Source organism: Mesocricetus auratus, unplaced genomic scaffold (assembly GCF_017639785.1).
Source record: "Mesocricetus auratus isolate SY011 unplaced genomic scaffold, BCM_Maur_2.0 Super-Scaffold_100707, whole genome shotgun sequence".
NCBI lineage: Eukaryota > Metazoa > Chordata > Mammalia > Rodentia > Cricetidae > Mesocricetus > Mesocricetus auratus.
This window is the reverse complement of record NW_024429269.1, coordinates 8095530-8114407: the sequence shown is the minus strand read 5'-3', so window position 1 is coordinate 8114407 and position 18878 is coordinate 8095530. Positions and strand designations below refer to the sequence as shown.

General features: G+C 47.4%; 1 protein-coding gene and 1 long non-coding RNA gene across 3 annotated transcripts; one reads left to right on the top strand and one right to left on the bottom strand.

The window, feature by feature from the left end:
• Positions 1-1973: 1973 nt before the first annotated feature.
• On the bottom strand, positions 1974-8076 carry LOC121137841. The gene is made up of 2 exons (XR_005875115.1): positions 7903-8076; positions 1974-4132 (listed from the first exon to the last, which is right to left on the bottom strand). It is a non-coding gene; the product is annotated as an uncharacterized LOC121137841 (long non-coding RNA).
• Positions 8077-8677: 601 nt separating this feature from the next.
• Positions 8678-18510, top strand: Amer2 (APC membrane recruitment protein 2). Of its 2 annotated transcripts, none has more exons than XM_005075294.3 (2): positions 8678-9533; positions 9912-18510. In XM_005075294.3, exons 1-2 carry the CDS (start codon positions 8762-8764, stop codon positions 10778-10780), a joined length of 1641 nt encoding a protein of 546 aa, XP_005075351.1. In that variant the 5' UTR covers positions 8678-8761; the 3' UTR covers positions 10781-18510. The 2 variants fall into 2 exon arrangements, with proteins under 2 accessions (XP_005075351.1, XP_040596569.1); XM_040740635.1 differs by having other exon boundaries at positions 8678-9740.
• Positions 18511-18878: the final 368 nt, after the last annotated feature.

The window sequence follows — 18878 nt, the reverse complement described above, 5'->3', positions numbered from 1 at the left end:
CCCATTATTGACACTCAAAGAAGAGGACACCAACTGTTTAGTAGTTAATAGAAGCAAGAGGCCTGGAGTAGAAACTCCCTGTCTGTTATAGTCGCGTAACTTGCCCAGATCCATTACCCAGGGCCCCGGGAGATAACCCCAAAGTTCCTTGTAATTTAGCAGAGTGTTCTTCCACCCCTCTAATCTAGGACATGGGGAGAGATAGGTAGAGGCCAGGAGGGCAGAGCTACTAGGCCAGACAGGGCTGGCCCTGTGCTATTTAGTGTCTCCAAACACGGGCACCAAAGCCAATGATCTTAGGGCTCTAAATGAGGACAGACTGACCTACAAAATGGGGACAGGTGGTTACTACTACTTACTCTGAAGCCCCACATGGGGTATTTTAATAGTGCTCTCCATCTGTCCAACCTCTGGGGTTAATCCTTCCTAATCTATGCCGTAACAATTGGGTAATCAGACAGGACACTCCAAGAGGGCCCCACCATAGCTTTGCTGTGCTTTTTGGCTGGTGTTGCTTTTTTTTTCTCTTTTTAGTGTGAAGTACAGTTGACCTACAAATTTCCTGCTGGAGCTTCAGTCTTCTGCTGAATAAAAACAGACACTTGTAAGAAAAAGCATGAATAGAAAGCATAGCTCCCTTGCTTAGGGGTAATTTGAGTCACTGTTCCCCCAAACATATAGGAATGAGGGCTGCCAGGGGCCAGATCACATGATCCTGGTCTTTCCTACCAACTAAAAGGGGGAAAGGAAAAAAAAAACCTAGTTAACTTGGCTAATGAGCTCGCTGGTGTGAGTCCAGGATAAAACCCAGAGTGAATACATCTGCTGAGATTTCTGTCTTTTGAGAAAAGTAAGCTTGCTGGGGGCGGACACAGAGAAGCACAAATTAAAGACCAGTGAATCCAGATCAGGGTCTTACCCCCAAGCCCAGGAGGAATACCCCGTAGGTGGTTAGGATGTGGGACAGAAGGAAGCCTGGCTGCTGGGGGATTAACCCATCACGGAGGAAAACAAATTCCAACCCCCAACCCCACCCGCAAGGAGAGAAAGTAGCATGCAAGCTGCTGAGCCTGGCTGTCCTGGCCTAGCGTCTGGGGAAGGAACAAAGATGCCACCAGCCTAATGAGCTGCAGGGTTGCACATTGCCTCACCTGGGCCAGTGTCCTAGTGCTGCCAGCAGCAGGGGTCCTCCCTGCTCTGCAAAGAGCAGCACGCAGCACCCAGCATGCAGCTGGAATGAAAGGACTAGATGGAAGCCCTCCCCAACATACTCTGGAGGTGGGCGTAACCGCAGCCAGGTGTTTAATTTAGCCTGTTTCATGCAGGTACTAAGTGTATTTAATGCAAAACACTCCTCTCCAAGGAAAAGGCAAACTGACTTGGAGAGCCAAGCTGGGAGGGGAGTTCCTGAGCCAGGCCGGTGACAGGCTAACCGTTGAGACAGTGACTCTGGCAAAAGAGAACAGTTTCATTCAGAATGGGGTCAAGGGTGTGGCACAGAGAGCAAGTCTCAAGCAGGTCTCCTCAGGAATCGGCTGGGGGCTGTTTGTGGACTGAGCATTGATGACACTTCATCAGTGGGCCATCAGTGTAACCCACAAGTCAGAAGGGTCAGTTACAGTCAGGCTCAGGTGTAGAGCGCTTGCCCAGCATGCGTGATAATCAGTTCACAAAATGTCTACTCTTAGCACTTGGGAGGGAGAGGCAGGAGTAGCAGAAGTCTAAGCTTATTCCCAGATGAATTATGTAAAGTTTGAGGCTAGCCTGGCTTACACAAGACTCTATTTTTTAAAAGTGGCTAAGGTCAGAGTTAGAGAGTTTGCCTAGCATGTGCAAAGCTCTTGGTTTGCTCCTCAACACTGCTGGATGAATAAATAAACACAAAGGGAGGAAGGGAGGGAGGGAGGGCGGGGGGGGGGGGAGAAAGGAAGACTATTATACATGTTAGCTATAGTTACTTAAAAGCCAGGGAGGTGAAGCCAAAATGTTTATTTGGGAACTGAGAGCAGGTGGGTTTTTTTTTGGGGGGGGGCCCCGACAGTGGTTTCCTTTGCTTTCAGCAGGTGGTAGAGACTGAACTTGGGTTTTGAGGTTCATGAAGAATAAAGAAAGTGTGTCTGCTGAGGAGGTAGAGAGTGGGGTGATCTCTTGAGGTCTGCTCTCACGCACTCACTCCTTCCCTGGACTTGGGTGTATGGCTGGGTCAGAACACATTTCCCTCCCTGGTGGAGCCCTTGTGATTAAGATTAGCGCCTTTATAAGAGAGGCGGGAGGGAAGGGGCTGTGTGAACACACAGGTATACAATGCCATCTAGAAACCACAAGGCCAAACTCATCACATAGAAGATCTGCTGGTGCCTTAATCTTGGACTTCTCTGTCTTCCGAAGATTGCATTTCTGTTCTTTATACACGACCTGGGGCCAGTGAGGTGGCTAAGTCCAGCCATAGTTAGTTTATGGGAAGTGACCAAGCTGACTGACACTACGTAGAAAATGATTTCTCCATGAGTGACATATCATAGAAATCTGCAGGGCTTCGGAGGCATACAGGACAACTGTGGTCCCAACTGTCACATGGGGCACATAGAAAATCATTGGCTCCAGGGGAGGTGATGTGTTCCAGGAGTCGGATGTGGTGTACACAAAAGCAAAACAAAAACATATTCAGGGAACATGCTCATAGTAGTTGGGGCATGTTATTGTATGTTAGGGTTTGGTGATAGTCTGGGGAATTCACTGGAACCAGTAGAAGTACAGGAAAAAAATGAGAATTAGCTTTTGGAGTTCAGGGTGTGTGTGTGTGTGTGTGTGTGTGTGTGTGTGTGTGTGTGTGTGTGTGTGTGTGTGTGTGGTTTAGGCATATGTCTGAGGCAGGTTTGTGTACACATGTGTGCATGTGGTTGCTTCACTTAACTGTGGCATTAGTTCTGCTTCTCTGAGCAAATGGAAAGGAACTGGTGTGTGACATTGGCTGAGTGTTCGGAATCTCTCCCTGAACTTCTTTCCTGTACACAGTCAACCTGCTTCACAGAGAGACAGTAAGAGCCAAGCCTTAGGAAGGGCTCTGCTCTTCATGTGCTGTGCTGACAAGTTCCAAAAGAGTAGGAAAGTGGGGAGGAATCTCTCGTGCATGCTGAGAGCAGAGGGGTTCTGCCACTGACTAAAAGGGGGCAGTAATTCCAGAAGGGTCAGGTTTGTGATTAGGATATCAGAGCCACTTGCAGCGATGACTGGTGCTAGGGTGAACCTGAACAGAAGGGTCTGCCTACTCCAGCCCCTCAGAGCGGCCCATGCTTGAGTATCTGCTGAGTGGGTTGACCAAGCCTCTGTGTAATGCTGACTTTGTCAGCAGTGGGTCCTGAGGAGAGTTTCCCTAGAATGAGCTGAAGTACCCCAAGGAGCAAGGGCGTAGACCCGCAGCCTCCTTGCTCCCTCACTCCACTGTGAGACAGCATAGCTCTGCAGCCGCCTTCCAGCCTTGCTTCCCAGCCCCTGGCTTCCCAGCCCCTGGCTGCAGGCTCTCTGCCATCCAGTCAGGCTTTCTCTTTGCCTCCATCGGGATGAGCTGACTTCTTGACTTCTGTAGCTCCCGTAGCTGTCCTCTACCGCTGTTGCTTGGAGCCAGAGCCCTGGCATCCCGTCCGCACACCCTCTGCTGTCTGACCTCATTTGCTCTGATTTTGGCCTTGCTGTGGAGCTGACAGCTGAAGAGACCCCACCCCAACCTGCATTCTAAAATGGACTCTTCTTTCACAGTGCATCTGACAAAACGGAGTGGGAACAAGAGAACAGACTTCAGGGGATTCTGTGAGGTGTTTTTCAGGCTTGGGTGCGTGGACAGGAGAGCTGTCAGAGCTCCCATCAATATGTCCCTTGTCCTAGTCTCCTCACCGTGTGGGCACTCTAATACACACTTAGCAGTTCTCCTGGATAGTCCTGGGGTATCTTGTGGGTCTCACCGTGGTGGCACTTGCTCAGCTTGGTCATCACCAATTTCTCTATTGTTTACTTGGGCTGGCCATGGTGTAGTTCCATATTGCTGACACCCCCAGAAAGGCCATACACAGCACATATATCTTCCAGGGGAACTTCATATCAGAGTAGACTACATTCAGTGTGAATTTACCTGTGCCTGGATCCAAAAACAACATCTAAGGTCAAAGGCATCAGTGACTGTGTTGAAGGACGGAAGGAAGGGTGGATGGGGTCACCGCTACGGAAAGCACTTGCTGTGGTTGAACTATGTACTTCAAAAAGTATGGAGAAGTCTTAACCACTGGCATCTGTGAATGGAAACTTATTGCAAAAATAGAGAGTCTTTGCCAGTGTAACTAAGGATCTCTGTGAGTTCCAGACGAGCCTGGTCTACAAGAGCTAGTTCCAGGACAGCCTCCAAAGCCACAGAGAAACCCTGTCATGAAAAACCAAAAAAAAAAATGTAACTAAGATAAAAGGTAAGATGAGGTTGTACCAGGGTAGGATGGGGTGTTTGGGTCACACACGCACATGACTGTGGAGGCCAGAGGAGGGCGTTAGGTGTCCTCCTATCTCACTTTCTGCCTTATTCCTCAGATGCAGCATCTTGTGCTGAACCTGGAGCTAGGCTAGCCACTGGCTACCCCTAGGAGTCTTGTAGCACTGGGGTTACAATCATGCCTGACTTTTTACATAGATGCTGGGGATTTGAACTAAGGTCTTCGTGCCTGTGCAGCAAATGCTATTACCACCAAGCCATCCCACAACCCCCCAAACGGTAGAACATTGATTCAATTGGCATAGTGGTCAGAAGAGAAGAATCAGATAGACACAATGGCCCCACACACAGATGCACAGAGACTCTCTGTGGCAATGGAGGCAGGAGTGATGTGAAATGTTTCAAAGCCAAGGGGCAACAACGATTTGAGCAATAACAAGAACCAGGATTCAGGCATAGGACAGTCCTGGGATCTATAGTCACAGCCAGCCCTGCTGCCACCTTGATCTTGCATCCCTGACCCCTAGAACTACAGGTGATAGATCCCTGCCATTTTTACACCTCCAGACTTTGTGGTAGTCTGTTACAGCAGCTCCTGGAAGCAGACCGCTATGCTAGAAATGCCAGACCTGTGAGCCACTGCCTGACCTGTGTTCCCAGGGCGCCCACTAGCATTGCAGAGAAGTGCTTATTTTGCTTGCATTGGGTCACTTATACCTTTGATCCAGGTACAAGACTGTGAGGACTGAGCCCAGGTGACATCTCGGCCTTGGGCATATGGACACTGTTATGCTGTCCCTCACAAACACTTTGGACTGGACCTCTGACCCTCATCAGCATGACAACTTCAAGAGCACACCTTGGAGAAGCATCATAGGTGAGAACAGACAAGATCAGAGGCTGGGCATTTCCACCTGGAGGTGGGGGGTGGGATCCAGACTGGCCAACTGGTCTTCAGGTGGCAAGTGCTGGTCTTAATCCAGGAATCATTCCTAACTCTCCTTGGTTAAATACTTCGAAGGCTCAAGGCCAGTTGAACATAGAGCCAGTGAGCTCTCCCATCCTAAATGCCCTGACCTGCAAGTGTCCCCTGGCAGCAGCCACACAGGGACTTTGAGAGGAACCCTCAGTCAACCCTTTGCATGTGGTACTCTGTGTGGCCCACCTGGCAGAAAATCCCACTTGGCAAGCATAGGACAGGGACGGGGGTTCGGCTGTGAGGAGACACTCAACAAGGAGATGACAATGGCAACCACAATGGAGCTAGGTCTCCAAGGTTATCATTTCTCTCAACCTTTTTCTTGTTCTGAGTGTCCTCCTCCAAATGGAGAAGTCCCAACTCAATGGTGAATCCTCCCTTGTCCTGCAAAAGCAAAGCTCCTGGTTTTCCAGTAAAGTCTGCCGCTCCATCCTTCCAAGGAAGCCTCATTGCTTTGGAGCAGCTTTGCTGCTGGCCATTTCCCCTCAGCCTGGCTGTTTATTCTCCCTCGCTTCACTCCCTCAGTCAAGCCTCCTCAGAGGAAAGAAGGAAAGGCCACACAATACACGACTGGGGTGCTTCTGGTAAAAATCTTCCTGAATCCCTGTCTCCAGGAAAATGCTTCTGTTTCTGTACAGTTATAGTCCCTTGCCCCACTCTGTGGAGGTGGTGGGCATAGGGATTAATTTAGGGCCTTGTGTAAACTAGAAAACTCTCTTAGGTATATCTTTTTACCTTCCATGTTGAGCTGGGGTCTCATTACATTGCTGGTTTTGACCCCTCTCTATAGCCCAGTCAGGCCTTCAGCTTTCAATCCTCCTGCCTCAGACTCCCGTGTAGCTGAGTTTCCAGGCCTGTACCACCAGGCCTGGCTGTTGCCCATCTCTCAGCGTTGAAGAGCAAAGAGCTGTTTCAGATCTGTAGAAATCTTTGCCTTGATTCCTAGCCCCGCCCTTCATTCTGTCACTCAACAGCTTGCCGTTAGTTAGTCCTAACTCTCAGGCCATCCTGCTGCTCCCACCCTCTGTCCAAACTGTGTGGTCCTTTTTTTGATGAATCCCTTGAAAGCTGCTCTCTCCCACCTGGGAGAGGAAGTTGGGAGTCCTCAGTCAGTCTGGAGCTCACCTTGCCTGTTGGTGGCATCCGGCTAGCAGATGGCTCTAAGTGCCTTGCTTCCTTCCTCCACAGGTAGATGACTTGGCACCAAGATGCCTTCCCTACACTAAAGCTGCTTTGTCCCTTTCTCTTTAAGTATCTAGGTCCCAAAGGAACGACAGCAATCCCAGTGTCCTTGATAAGTTTTCTCCCTGGGGATGGGAGAATTCTTATGTAGATGAGTTACATTTGGCCTGTCTTGGTAGATAAACAGGCCACCGACACCAATTCTAGGCGCAGAGACCTGTGATTTCTCTAGACAGCCTGTTCTGACTGTGATCTGAACCTATTTCAGCCTGACATAGTTATTTTCATAGTAACCCACATATCTAGCCAGCGTGGTGTGTGTGTGTGTGTGTGTGTGTGTGTGTGTTTTAAGAACCGAGACAGACTTCCAATTGTCCTCCAAAGGCTTTCAAAGAAATCACAAATGACTTTCTCTTTATAGTTCCACACACCTTGTCTTTTGCAGGGCGAAATGGCTCTATTCCATCCTGTCACACGGTCAGTTAGACTATCAGGAAATGGGCCAGTGAGATAACTCAGTAGGTAAGGATTCTTCCCACCAAGCCAGACAAACTGATTGTTGGGACCCCCATGGTTGAAGATGAAAACTCCAAGTTTACTGCAGCACATATGCCCAAACACACTACGAAAGAAGTATTTTGAAAAAAAATCATTTTTTAAAAAGGGATATTGAGAAAAGTCTGCCTCACATTCCTGTTCATAGAGAGTCCTGTTACTAAGCAGAGAGAGCTGGTGGGGTTAGAACTCAGACCTGAAAGCTCCATTGAATACAATCACAGTTTCAAGCATTTTTCATCAAAACGAGAAAGGGCTCTGAACCCCATGGCCTAAACATGAACCGTGGAAGCTGCCATGGCCAACAACGGGTCTGATTAATATGAGTAACACATAGAGAATACATACAAGAGAAGCATGAAAGTCTGGCGTTAGTACACATGTGTAAACAGTACATATAATCAAACACATTTAAGAATAACGTCATTAAACATTACAAAACATAACATTTCTCCAAATCCCTCCCTACTTCGCTGATTAGGAAAAGTCACAATATTATATCACTAGCCTTCAAAGTCAGAACACAGACAGGGCTGTTCTTGGGAATGGAGTTTTCTTTGACTCTAGACCAGTTGGTCAGAACAATGTCAGGGACTCCTGACCTCTGACCCCTGTCTGTCTTTTTCTTGTCTTATTGGGGAAGATGGCAAGTAGGTCCTGGGGTGTTCATAGCCAGGGGCAGGGTGGGCACAGCAGGGACAGATATACTTACCATAACCCTGAAGGGAAGAGGAAGGCAGAACCCAGGCCTCTAAGGCCCACTGGTAGAGGGACCAGAGCATTCCAAGCTAAGTTCTAAGTCTGCTCAGTCAATTGTGACCAACTGTAGGCTGGACAGTGACTTTTGTGACTTAAGCCCCATGTCACTGGAGTATGGGATAAAAGCTTCATGGTTTCCCAAAGACCAGTGATCCTCGACCCCAGGGGACTGCTGGACTTTTGTTGCTGAGAGCTGCTAATCTAGTTGCTATTTGGCGGATGGTTGTTGCTTCTGTAACAGGAATCATATCCGAATGCAGCATCAACCCGAAGAACACACTGAGCACAGGACCCGACACCAGCATGGACAGATTTGGCCCGGTGCCTCATGGGCTTAATGCCCACACATTAAGACCTATGTGAAGGACCTAAGAGACGGGAGGCTGCATGAATTCCCGAGACAGATGATAAAGGAAACGGCCTTGTTCTTTGGGGCACCCGGGAACATATGTTGATGCCTGAAATTGGGCTCCAAGCAAAAGCTAGGCTAGAGCAGGATCCCGAGGTGGGTGAGAATCGAGGCACTGGGATCCGAAGCCCATAACTGCGAATTTTTCTTTCTTTCTTTCTTTCTTTCTTTGAGCTCGAGTCTGTGATGAGGGCTCTTGCTACACAAAAACCTATGTGGCGCCCAGGGTATTATATAAGCCGTTGGCAGGAGGGGAGATAGTCCGGTCTGTGCGCTTCAGCCGCCGCAGTAGCAGCAGCCACAGCGCAGCAGCGCGAGCCGCTCAGGTTGATTTAGAACGCGGGTGACAGTGGCCTGGCGCGAGCCTACGGCTGACGACAGCGGCTGATCCCGCTCGGTTTCCATGGAGACGGGCAGGAGCCGCGGCAGCGGCGGCGGCGGCGGCGCGGCTGTCAGCGAGCGCGGCGGCGCGCGCGCGGGGGTCTGCAGGAGGCAGGAGCAGGCCGGGGCCCTCGCCGCAGACATGGACTCGCATTGTGAGTGCGCCGCGGAGACGCCCGCCGCAGAACCGCCGTCGGGGAAGATCAATAAGGCTGCGTTCAAGTTATTCAAGAAGAGGAAATCGGGGGGCACCATGCCCAGCATTTTTGGGGTCAAAAACAAAGGGGATGGGAAGAGCGCGGGGCCGGCGGGGATGGTTAGAAGCAGGACCCACGACGGATTAGCGGAGGTACTGATGCTGGAGGGCAGCAAGAAGGAGGAGCCGCCCGGCGGGGGCGATCACGGCGGGGCCCGGCCGAACCCCGGACCCCCCAAAGCCGCCGGGCCTGGCCTGGGCTCCCTAGCCAGCAGCTCGGTGGCCAAGTCCCATAGCTTCTTTTCCCTGCTGAAAAAGAACGGGCGATCTGAGACAGGCAAAGGGGACCCTGCCGAGGCGAGCAAGGCTGGCAGCAAACAAAAGAGGGGGCTGAAAGGGATCTTCAGCAGCATGCGCTGGCACCGGAGGGACAAGCGCGGCAAGGAGGAGGAGGAGAAGGCGGCGCGCGCGGCGGGCCCGGGCAGCCTAGTCCTGCCCGGCTCGCTCACCGCCAGCCTGGAGTGCGTCAAGGAGGAGCCGCCCCGAGCCGCGCGCCGCCCGGACAGCCCGGGCCAGGACGCCCCGCGACACGCAGCAGGTGAGCCCGAAGGGGGAGAGCAGGCGCCCGCGTCTGCCGAGCGCGCCCCGGCGCGGACCTGCCTCGAGGCCGCGAGCCCCGCCGGCCCTGGCGACCAAAGCGCCCGGGGAGAGGACGCCGAGGGGCATTGGCGCGCGGAGAAGCCCGGGGCAGCCCTCGAGTCGGGAGCTGGTGAGGTCCAGGCGGCCGAGGATGCGTCCAGGACAGGTGACGTTCCGATAAAGACCGTCCCCCTTGTCGACTCCGAAGGTGGCAGCGGCCGGGCGTCTGCCGTCCCTGACCCTTCCTCTGTTGATCCACCCTCAGACCCGTCGGCAGATCGTATTTGTTTGATGTTTTCTGACGTGACTTCACTGAAAAGCTTTGACTCTCTTACAGGCTGTGGAGATATTATTGCAGACCCAGAAGAAGAGGCAGGCCCCAGCTGTGACAAGCATGTCCCCGGGCCAGGCAAGCCAGTGCTCTCTAAAAAGAACCCCAGCGTGGTGGCCTACCAAGGAGGAGGGGAGGAGATGGCCAGCCCGGATGAGGTGGATGATACCTATCTCCCAGAATTCTGGGACATGTTGTCCCAGACTGAGGACCAAGGACAAGGGCCCCAAGAGGGTGCAGCGAAGGCAATCACTGCTTCGGACACCAAGCTGGCCCCTGAGACCTCCAGTGATGCCCGGTGTGGGGAAGTAGCCAAGGACATGTCCTCTGTCAAGCGCCGGAAGCTCCACAGGATCCCCATTGAGCCTCAGCAGAAGGAGGAGCCCAAGCACCCGGAGAAAGAGCATCAAGAAGGCGTCCCTAACAGCGACGAGGGCTACTGGGATTCCACCACTCCTGGCCCAGAAGAAGACAGCGCCAGCAGCAGTAAGAAGGCAGTCATCCCCAGGGATAGCGACAGTGGCGATGCTCTCTATGATCTCTACACTGAACCCGAAGGAACCCCAGCCACCCTTCCTGCCACGGAGGACCCACCCTGCTTGTCCCGGCTAAAGCCGGTGTCTCCAGGCACCATCACCTGTCCACTGAGAACACCAGGCAGCTTGCTGAAGGACTCTAAAATCCCCATTAGCATCAAGCATCTCTCCAACCTTCCATCCAGTCATCCTGTGGTGCACCAGCAACCAGTCAGGAGTGAGTTGCCCAGAACAAAAATCCCCGTTTCCAAAGTGCTGGTCCGCAGGGTCAGCAACCGGGGTTTGGCTGGGACCACCATCAGGGCAGCAGCGTGCCATGACAGTGCCAAAAAGTTGTGAGGTCTCCAAGGCCAAGGATGCATGGACCATGTGTATTAAGGAATATAACTTTCCCCTGGAAACCGCTGAAGGAAGTTTGCTTTGCCCAAAGCAAACAATTTAGGACCCACCCTTCTCCATATGGCCTAGAAGTCTTTGTTGGAGACAGGGACAGGACACCCTGAAAGGGGAATGTTACACACGGAGTTCAGATAAGTTCCTGAGAATTCTTTTCTAGCACTTTTTCTTTTAACCTTAAAAAATCTGTTTTTTCCTTCTTTTTTCCCTTTAATTCATGAATCACTCGGAAGTCGCCTTCCCTTGCTTTTGCAGAAAATAAGATTTAACCAAATCTAACAAAAACATCACACCAGGATATCAGGCTATTCTAGAGTCAAGAGGGCCTTGAGGAATCACTAAGCAACAGGATTCTTGCCTCTCTTTCCAGGAAAAAAAAAGACCCTTTGCTTATCACTGTGTGGGAACACCTACAAAGCTCAAAGATCCATAGAGCTACTTGATGAGAAGAGGGGACTGCTGGCTGGCAGAGAACCCCCCGCGTCCAGTGGCCAGAATGCAAATAGGTAAAGATCTATCTACAAAAAAGAAAGGTTTTAGTTTGGTTGGTCCAGATCATTTGTTTGAGAAGAAATAAAAAGGCTCATGAGTAGCTTATGTGCTTTTTTGTTTTGTTTTGCTTTTTGTTTGTGTATTTTTTGAATCCACCCCTCCCTCTCAGTGCAAACATCAGGATCAGGGAAAGATCTCACTAAATGCTAATTACACAATATTTTGTCGTTTGTAAACGTCAACTTTCTTACATGTAGATAATGCATATTTTAACAGTTTGTCTCACGGTTAACATTGTACAATTCTGTCAATGATAAAGAATTTAGAGTCTGGTCTTATAGCTGGATATGATGACAAACCATTGTTGTTCTTTATGCATTGTAGCCTGGGGCAGGGATGCTTTTGATTAGGGAGATATATATATATATATATATGTATATATATATATCCCTCTTGAACAATGGTTGCCTGGCTTTTATTAAGAGTCCATTTCTCAGTCCAAATCAGAGATTATACCTTGTTTATAAAATGTTGAATCCAACCATTTTCCCCAGGTTAGGAAGTCCAAAGTGAACATATGAAGAAATAATAGAAAGAAATACACGTTTAAAACTATTCATTTGACTTTTGCTATATAAACCTATGCCTAAGACATAGGTTTATGTGTTCTTCATGTGACATTGCCAAACCTAAGTATGTAAACATTCTACTAAATTATTTTTGAGAAGTGCTTTGATTCGATATATGCTTTCTAATATTTCAGTTGAAACCGTGCTGCCTTGGCAGTTTGAACAGTACAGTGAAGGGGTTCCTCGAATGCTGACTAAACTGGTACCCTCTGGAGAGGCATTTAACTCAAAGGGCCGGAGCTTCTACCAGAGGTGTTATGGCACATCAGGAAGATGGCACATGTCCCAGTGACCCTGCATGTGTGTAAATGACAAGAGCACAGTGTAATTCGAGTTCTAGAGAGATGACTAAGAAATGGTCTGCTATTTTGTGTTTTAAGATTTTAGTTATATTTTTTAAAAGAAAAAAGAAGCTAAATATATGAAAACTTATTTTAGTAGTATGAAGGAAGCAAAAATAAGTGGACATCAAGGAAAACTTGATAAGGCATAAAGGAACCTATTCCCATATCTGATTTGTAGCAATTCCCTTAGAAGAGGAGGCAGAGGTCTGCCGCGTCCCTTAGCTACATTACTGACTTCTACTGTGTTGTCTCAGGTCCTTGCTGTTATCACAAAGCAATGCTTTAATTTTCAATGTCCTTGTGTCTAGAGATGAGACCCTCCAGGTGCTCATCACCCTAAGAATTCTGGGCTCACTATCAGAAACCACACACGCATCTCATATATGCTCAGGAATTCCTCTGGATAAAAAAATGACAGACAGAAGACATCTCAAAATAGTTGGGATTTGTCAGTATTTTGAAAATCAGTTCTGCCCTTGAAAGAAGACTTTAAATCTGATTAATATTAATAGAAACATGTAGACCCCACAATGTATTTGTTTCCCCCATAGAACCTGAGAGGATACAAATTTTACTTCTAGCAGGAAGACAAAAGGAACTTTTTCCTTGTGCTTTTCCCGGCAAAGATTATGTTCACCTTTGCACGACTCCATGGCTGGGCTTTGCTTGCGCTTGTTCAACTGTGTGGGAAAGGTAGCATATGAAGAATGGGCTCAGACAGTGTCAGAGTAATGGCAGGTGGTTGCTAAAGCACTAGAAGCCACTCCTTCAAGCATTCCCAGCTTGGAGGGTTATTTCTGCAGCCACCCACTATGCCATCCTCAATTTATAAGTGAAGGCCAATGTTGCCTTCATTTCCCCTGGCAATTAAACAGTTACAAAAGAAATTCTTTTCATCGCACTTCTCCCACCTGATTTTTCTCTTTTATCCTGCACATTTAAGAACAGCACCATGCCAGTCCAGTAAAGGACTTGATAGTGAACTAAATGTCCTTAGTTGTTAGCAGTTAGGATGGTGATCAGCCTTCTCCAAACACAGAAAAGGGATTACAGTTGCTTTCTTGGGCCAAGGGTTACTTTGTCTTATCTGTGTTTGCAAGAAATTGCTAAGTTTACATGCAAATGTTTATGAATGTGTTATATAATAGTCTTCTCAGAATTAGACAGGTTTCTTTGCTGACTTTTTAAGAGAAAGGTCAGACATGAGCAAATGATGATTTCTTGGTTATGTACAGTTCTAAGGGCCATTGGGTTGGCACTCTTTGGGTAAAGAACTGCCTAAAACAAGAGGGCAAAAAGCCAAATCAATTGTTGGGCAGGAATTTGTCAGTTTAATGGCTCTGCACAAAGACAGTCTGTCTTTAATATCCCCAATACATGCACATACACCACACACACACTCACACACACAGACACACACAGACACACACACACATTCACACACACAGACACACACACACACATTCACACACACATTCACACACACACACACACACACACACTACTTAAAGTCAGTTCAGCCCTGCCTTGGCTCTGCTGGCATTACAGGCCCTCTTTCTCCTCCATCATGCAGTGGGAGACATTCCATTTACTACAGCATTTCAAATAGTCACTACAGGAAATAAATTTTTATTATTTCACATAACAACAATGGAATACAGATCATCAGGGCTCCCTTGAGATGCATTTTGCACAAAACTTACCTGCCTACTGACATGCAAATATGGACTCGGTGTGTAATCTGTACAGACGATGTCTTGCCCAGCTTGAAGGGCTTACTCACCTCAGTTGTTTTTCATTCATTGAAGTTAATATGCAAAGAGTCCTTTGTTGACTCAATTGTCAAGGTCAAAGGCTTTATCAGGTGTTAAGATTTCTTTGGCCAAACTTTCTAAGAGTTTTCATTTATTCCCTCTCTGATCTCTATGGGGAAGTTCTTTGTTGAGAGTGTCTGAAGAGGTTGACTCACGTGACTTCATGTCTCCCTCTGTGCATCATAGTTACCTGCATCCCTGGGATAGTTGAGACTATGACACATCGGTGTTGTTGCCTTCTGGACCATGCTAGCATCTCTTGCGTCCTCCTTGCGTTCAGTCAGTAAATGTCTTCCTTGCACTGGGAATGTGAGGACTTGGCTCACTGTGCCTGGCCTCCACTGAGACATAAGAGTCACCTCCACTCAGCTTTTCTCATGAGTGCTAAAAAACTAACTGGAGAATTTTCCGGTTGCCTCTCTTGTCATCAGCATGGTCAATTAGAAGGCTCTGAGTAAGAGAATTAAAATACCTCAGTTAACCTTGGTCCTTTCCTTCCTCAGCCCACTAAGAAAGGACTCAACGATCTGGGTAAACTCAGCCTTGGAAATTTTAATTCACTATACAAAAATATTGACAAACCAGTGATAGACGAACGAGGTCTTAGCTTGGTGTCCCTTAGGTGCTGTGTGGCAGAGCAGACTGCTCAGGAGAGCCTCAGGGTGCTCAGCGTGTCCTCAGAGCGGTCACTGATGTGTCCTCAGGGGGGTCATTGACTGTGTCGTGTGACTCTGCTCTCAAGGCTTTCAGTGGCTCTCAGTTCTAGAGCGCTTCTCTGGGCCTCCTACTCTAGTGACTGGTTTAAAGGAAAGAGTTTGTTGCAACAATAGCCACTTAGAAAGGAAACAATTGCTCCATCTGCAGACAGACAAAGCCTTCAAAAGGTGGTTGGGAATTGAACTAGGGAGAGGAGTTCTTTCTTGAACTGAAACAGGGAAGACTAAATTGTCATAAGCCTCCAGTTGACAGAAAGCAGCTTCTATATTGACTTGAATCCAATGCAATGCATATTTCATGAATATTCACTGTATTTATACTTAATTTTAAAACCCAGTTGAGGGCTGTGCTGTTATTGGATTTTTTCAATACTCATTAAAACACTTTAATTTCATCCATCTCACCTTTGTATGTTTTGCATTTGTGCTTATTGCTTATAGTCTGTATGTTGGAGTAGCATGGTGGTGAATCAAGTCATGCAAATGCTTCTAAAACCTCTGACAGTGGCCAGCCCTTACTCAACTCTTCTGCGTGCCAGTGCTCCTAGGAGCACTACTGAGTAACTCCACAGCCACTACGAGGTGATGTTGTCTCCCTGATAGGACTTTAACTTGGGCTTTTTGTTTCTTCTGACCTTTTCATTGAAGGCTCTCCCTGAATCCCCTTCTGTGACTGTCAGGTGTCCTATGGTAACACAAAAGCTAAGAGCTGCTAAAATCGTTAACCTCACTTCACTTCTAACAGGAAAAGCTAACTCACATCCAAACTGATGAAAGCAGCTTTGTGTCTAAGACATTGGTGCTCGGGTCACACAGGGGAACCTGTAGCCCCCTGCTCCTCCGTGGTCTATAGGCAAACAATTGGCCTCCTTCTCTTTGGAGCGCCCTCTCCTTCCAGGGATTAACATGGGAAGTACAGGTAGAAGTCTCTTCTGTTGTCATGGCAACTCTTTTTCCCTGATAGGATTTTGGCCATTCCAGGCACGCTTCACTTGCTTTCCTACCTTAAGCCTAGACTAGCCTTGTCTTGAGTATTCCCTGTCGTTTTAGTTGTAGTGGGAACATTCAGCATGGAGTCTGCCCATTTTTACGAGTACAGTACAGGGCACGTGACAATAGGCACATTGCTTGTAGCAAACCTCTAGAACTTGGGCATTCTGCAGTAATGGACATTTTATGGCTGACTAATCAGCCATGCCCCTCCTCCAGCCCTGATAACCACCATTCTGCTCTCTGAGTCTAGGAGCTGGACTGTGTTAAAGACCTCAGAGCAGTGGGATCTGGTAGATTTTGTGCTTCTGGGACTTGCTTATTTCACTGAGCACAACATCTCCCGGATATAGTGTCCACCTGGTCATATGTTCAGGAGTTCTCCCTTTCTGGATGCTGATCCCATGGTGCTGCAGGTATACTGCAAGTCATTTTTTCAGTCACCTCCCAACACACATGATACTGTGTCTTGGCTACTTCGAATAATGCCCCAGTGTCCATGAGGATGGAAATACTTTTTTCAAGATCCTGACCTCAAGCCTTTCAGATAAATACCCCAGAGTGTAATTTCTGGACCATACAGTAATTTTATTTTTTAGCCTATGAGGACCTGTGATCATGTTGGGTTTCCCACAGCCGATGCATTGTTTTACCCCCTAATATCAATACACGAGGGCCCAGCTTCTCCACCATAACTGGTTGTCATCTTCCTAAGCAGGAGCAGCTGAGTTATCCCTTGCCCTGGTCCAACTCTGAATTCCAGATGCAAGTACCTGCCACCACAAACCATCCATCCTGTTTCCTCAGTGGCCCTGAAATATTGATCTGATTCATTAATTCACTCAGCTGGCATTTACTGAGCACACCCTAGCATTTTATGGTTAATTCTACTAGCTTCCATAGGCTGGGTTTCCTGTTGTGGTAGAAATGATGGCTCACAAGACTCGAATAAGGCTTGTTGTGGCTCCATTTCCCAGAGTAAGAGACTGATTCTTGAGAAGGTTGAAGACCATTGAGGCCTGAGTCACACGGTGAGTAACAGGGCAGCATTTGAACCTGACGCCACAGCTCAGCCTTTAATTAGAGATCTTTTCTTGGCCATCACACACCTTTTGAATTACTCATTTTCATAGAGAAACTGATTGATGTTCTCAACTATAAGGATCATTTTTTTGGTGGTGGGTGTCATTTAAGTGAGTCTTTCAATTAAAACTAAACTGGGTTTTTAAATAGTTGTTGATAGCCTTCATAAAAATCTATGTTAACAAGTCTAAAAGATTGATTCAGGGATGAGCAAACTTTTTCCTGTCTAGGTCAGTTAAAATCTGGGGTCATAGCCAGTAGTTACTTAGATTGTATTTATGGACTATATAATCTTATGTCTGTTTTGCCAATAATATAACCAGAAAAGCAATTTCAGTGGGGAATTCATTAGGCCTTGGCCTTGTTTCCTTTCTCTCTAATCCCAGGGAGATGCCTTTCTCAGTATGTAGGGAAAATCAGTTTGAAATTGCATCAAAATCACAACTAACAAGATTATTTTACCCATATACATGCTACCTACCTTTGGAGGACTTTTCCCCTGGCTCAGTGTGGTGGGACACAGGGTGACAACCAATGCTGGCCCTCTCTCCCTGTTGTAAGCTGGGAGGATTAGGGAGGTGTGCTTAATAATTAACTTTCTGCTCTATATGAAAACACATTTCTGATGCAGTCATGGTTCCTGGTTCTTTGAGATGTAAGCAGCTTTCCCACACATCTTCAAATCTGGGTCATTTAATAAACTAGAACATATGTGGTCTAGTAACACAGGGGCGTGGAGGGTAAATACTGTGTGCAATGTGTACAACGCCGGTGCCTGTGACACTACCTAGGTAATCAGGTGGAATTTATGAATGCTCTTAACTGCCTGTTAAAGAACTACTGACCATTTTCATTGTCTCTAGAATAAACTTAGCAGAGCTGATCTGATTGATAGCAGTGGATTTCGGAAGAATGTCAGTGAAAATGACTGATGTTAAAGCCCTGTGGTTTTCATTTGTCATCACTGGCCCACCATGCCCTGGGTGAACTTCATATTGTCTGTCTGGTTCCCATGCAGCATCGTAGCTTGATATGAGGAAGTGCAGGCTGTTTGGCAGCAGTGACTAAGGAAACCCAAGCAGAAACTCCTGGTGGGAGAGCCTTCCTGGCAGGAGAACCTCTGAGGACAGGGCTCGGCTGCATGACTTTTGTGCAGAGGGGGGAAATTGCTAGTAATTGGTAGGTTTATACATATTATTTTTATAAAAGAATGTTAATTCTCTAAAAATCATCAAAAAGTTAGTCTCCTAGAAAGAACTCTATGCTTTCCAAACCTACTTCGAAGAAGGGATCTAAACACCAATAGGGTCCTTTATCCTTCGCTACTCCAATGGTCTAATGGGATAGATGAATCAATGTTTATATTTTTAAACCTGTAAATAATTTTATTTTGAATATTTTGTATATTTGTTGATATGATTCCATTTTGTGCATATGTACTATTGTGCATGTTGCTGGTTTTGATAGCCACTCTCTTAACAAATGTAAACAGGTTGGACTAATGGGCTCTCCTGCCATTCATCTTACACTGAAAATACAACTTTGCCATTTGAACTGTTGTGTTTAAATTCCGTCAATAAATTCTGTTGCTCCTTTGCAGTTAAAGCAAACCCTGTTGGCTGTTATTTTTCCAGGATCAGTGGTTTTTATTTCCCCTAGACTTTTAAAGTTTTAGAGCATATACTAATGACAGTGAGGAGTGTGTATTCGTGCACATAAGGGCATGTGAGTGATAGGTGTGTGTGATGTATGCTTGTGTGTGCATGTCTTTGATGGACCTCCGTGTGTGTGATATGCCTGTGATATGTGTGGTTTGCATATGTGGAATGTGTGGTTTGTGTGTGAGATGTGTTATTTGTGTGTGTGAGTGTGTAATGCATGATTTGTATGTGTGGCTGAAGTGTAAACACCAATGAGAGACCCACGTTTCTCCCTGCACTTTGTAAACAACTGAAAATTGTTTGCTTTAGGCA

What these genes read in the sequence shown, in the direction of transcription:
- Amer2 (XM_040740635.1), top strand. Translation starts at nt 8,762, where the DNA reads ATGGAGACGGGCAGGAGCCGCGGCAGCGGCGGCGGCGGCGGCGCGGCT. An exon ending in CGAGGATGCGTCCAGGACAG is followed by an intron (nt 9,741 to 9,911) that starts GTGACGTTCCGA and finishes ACTCTCTTACAG; the next exon opens with GCTGTGGAGATATTATTGCA.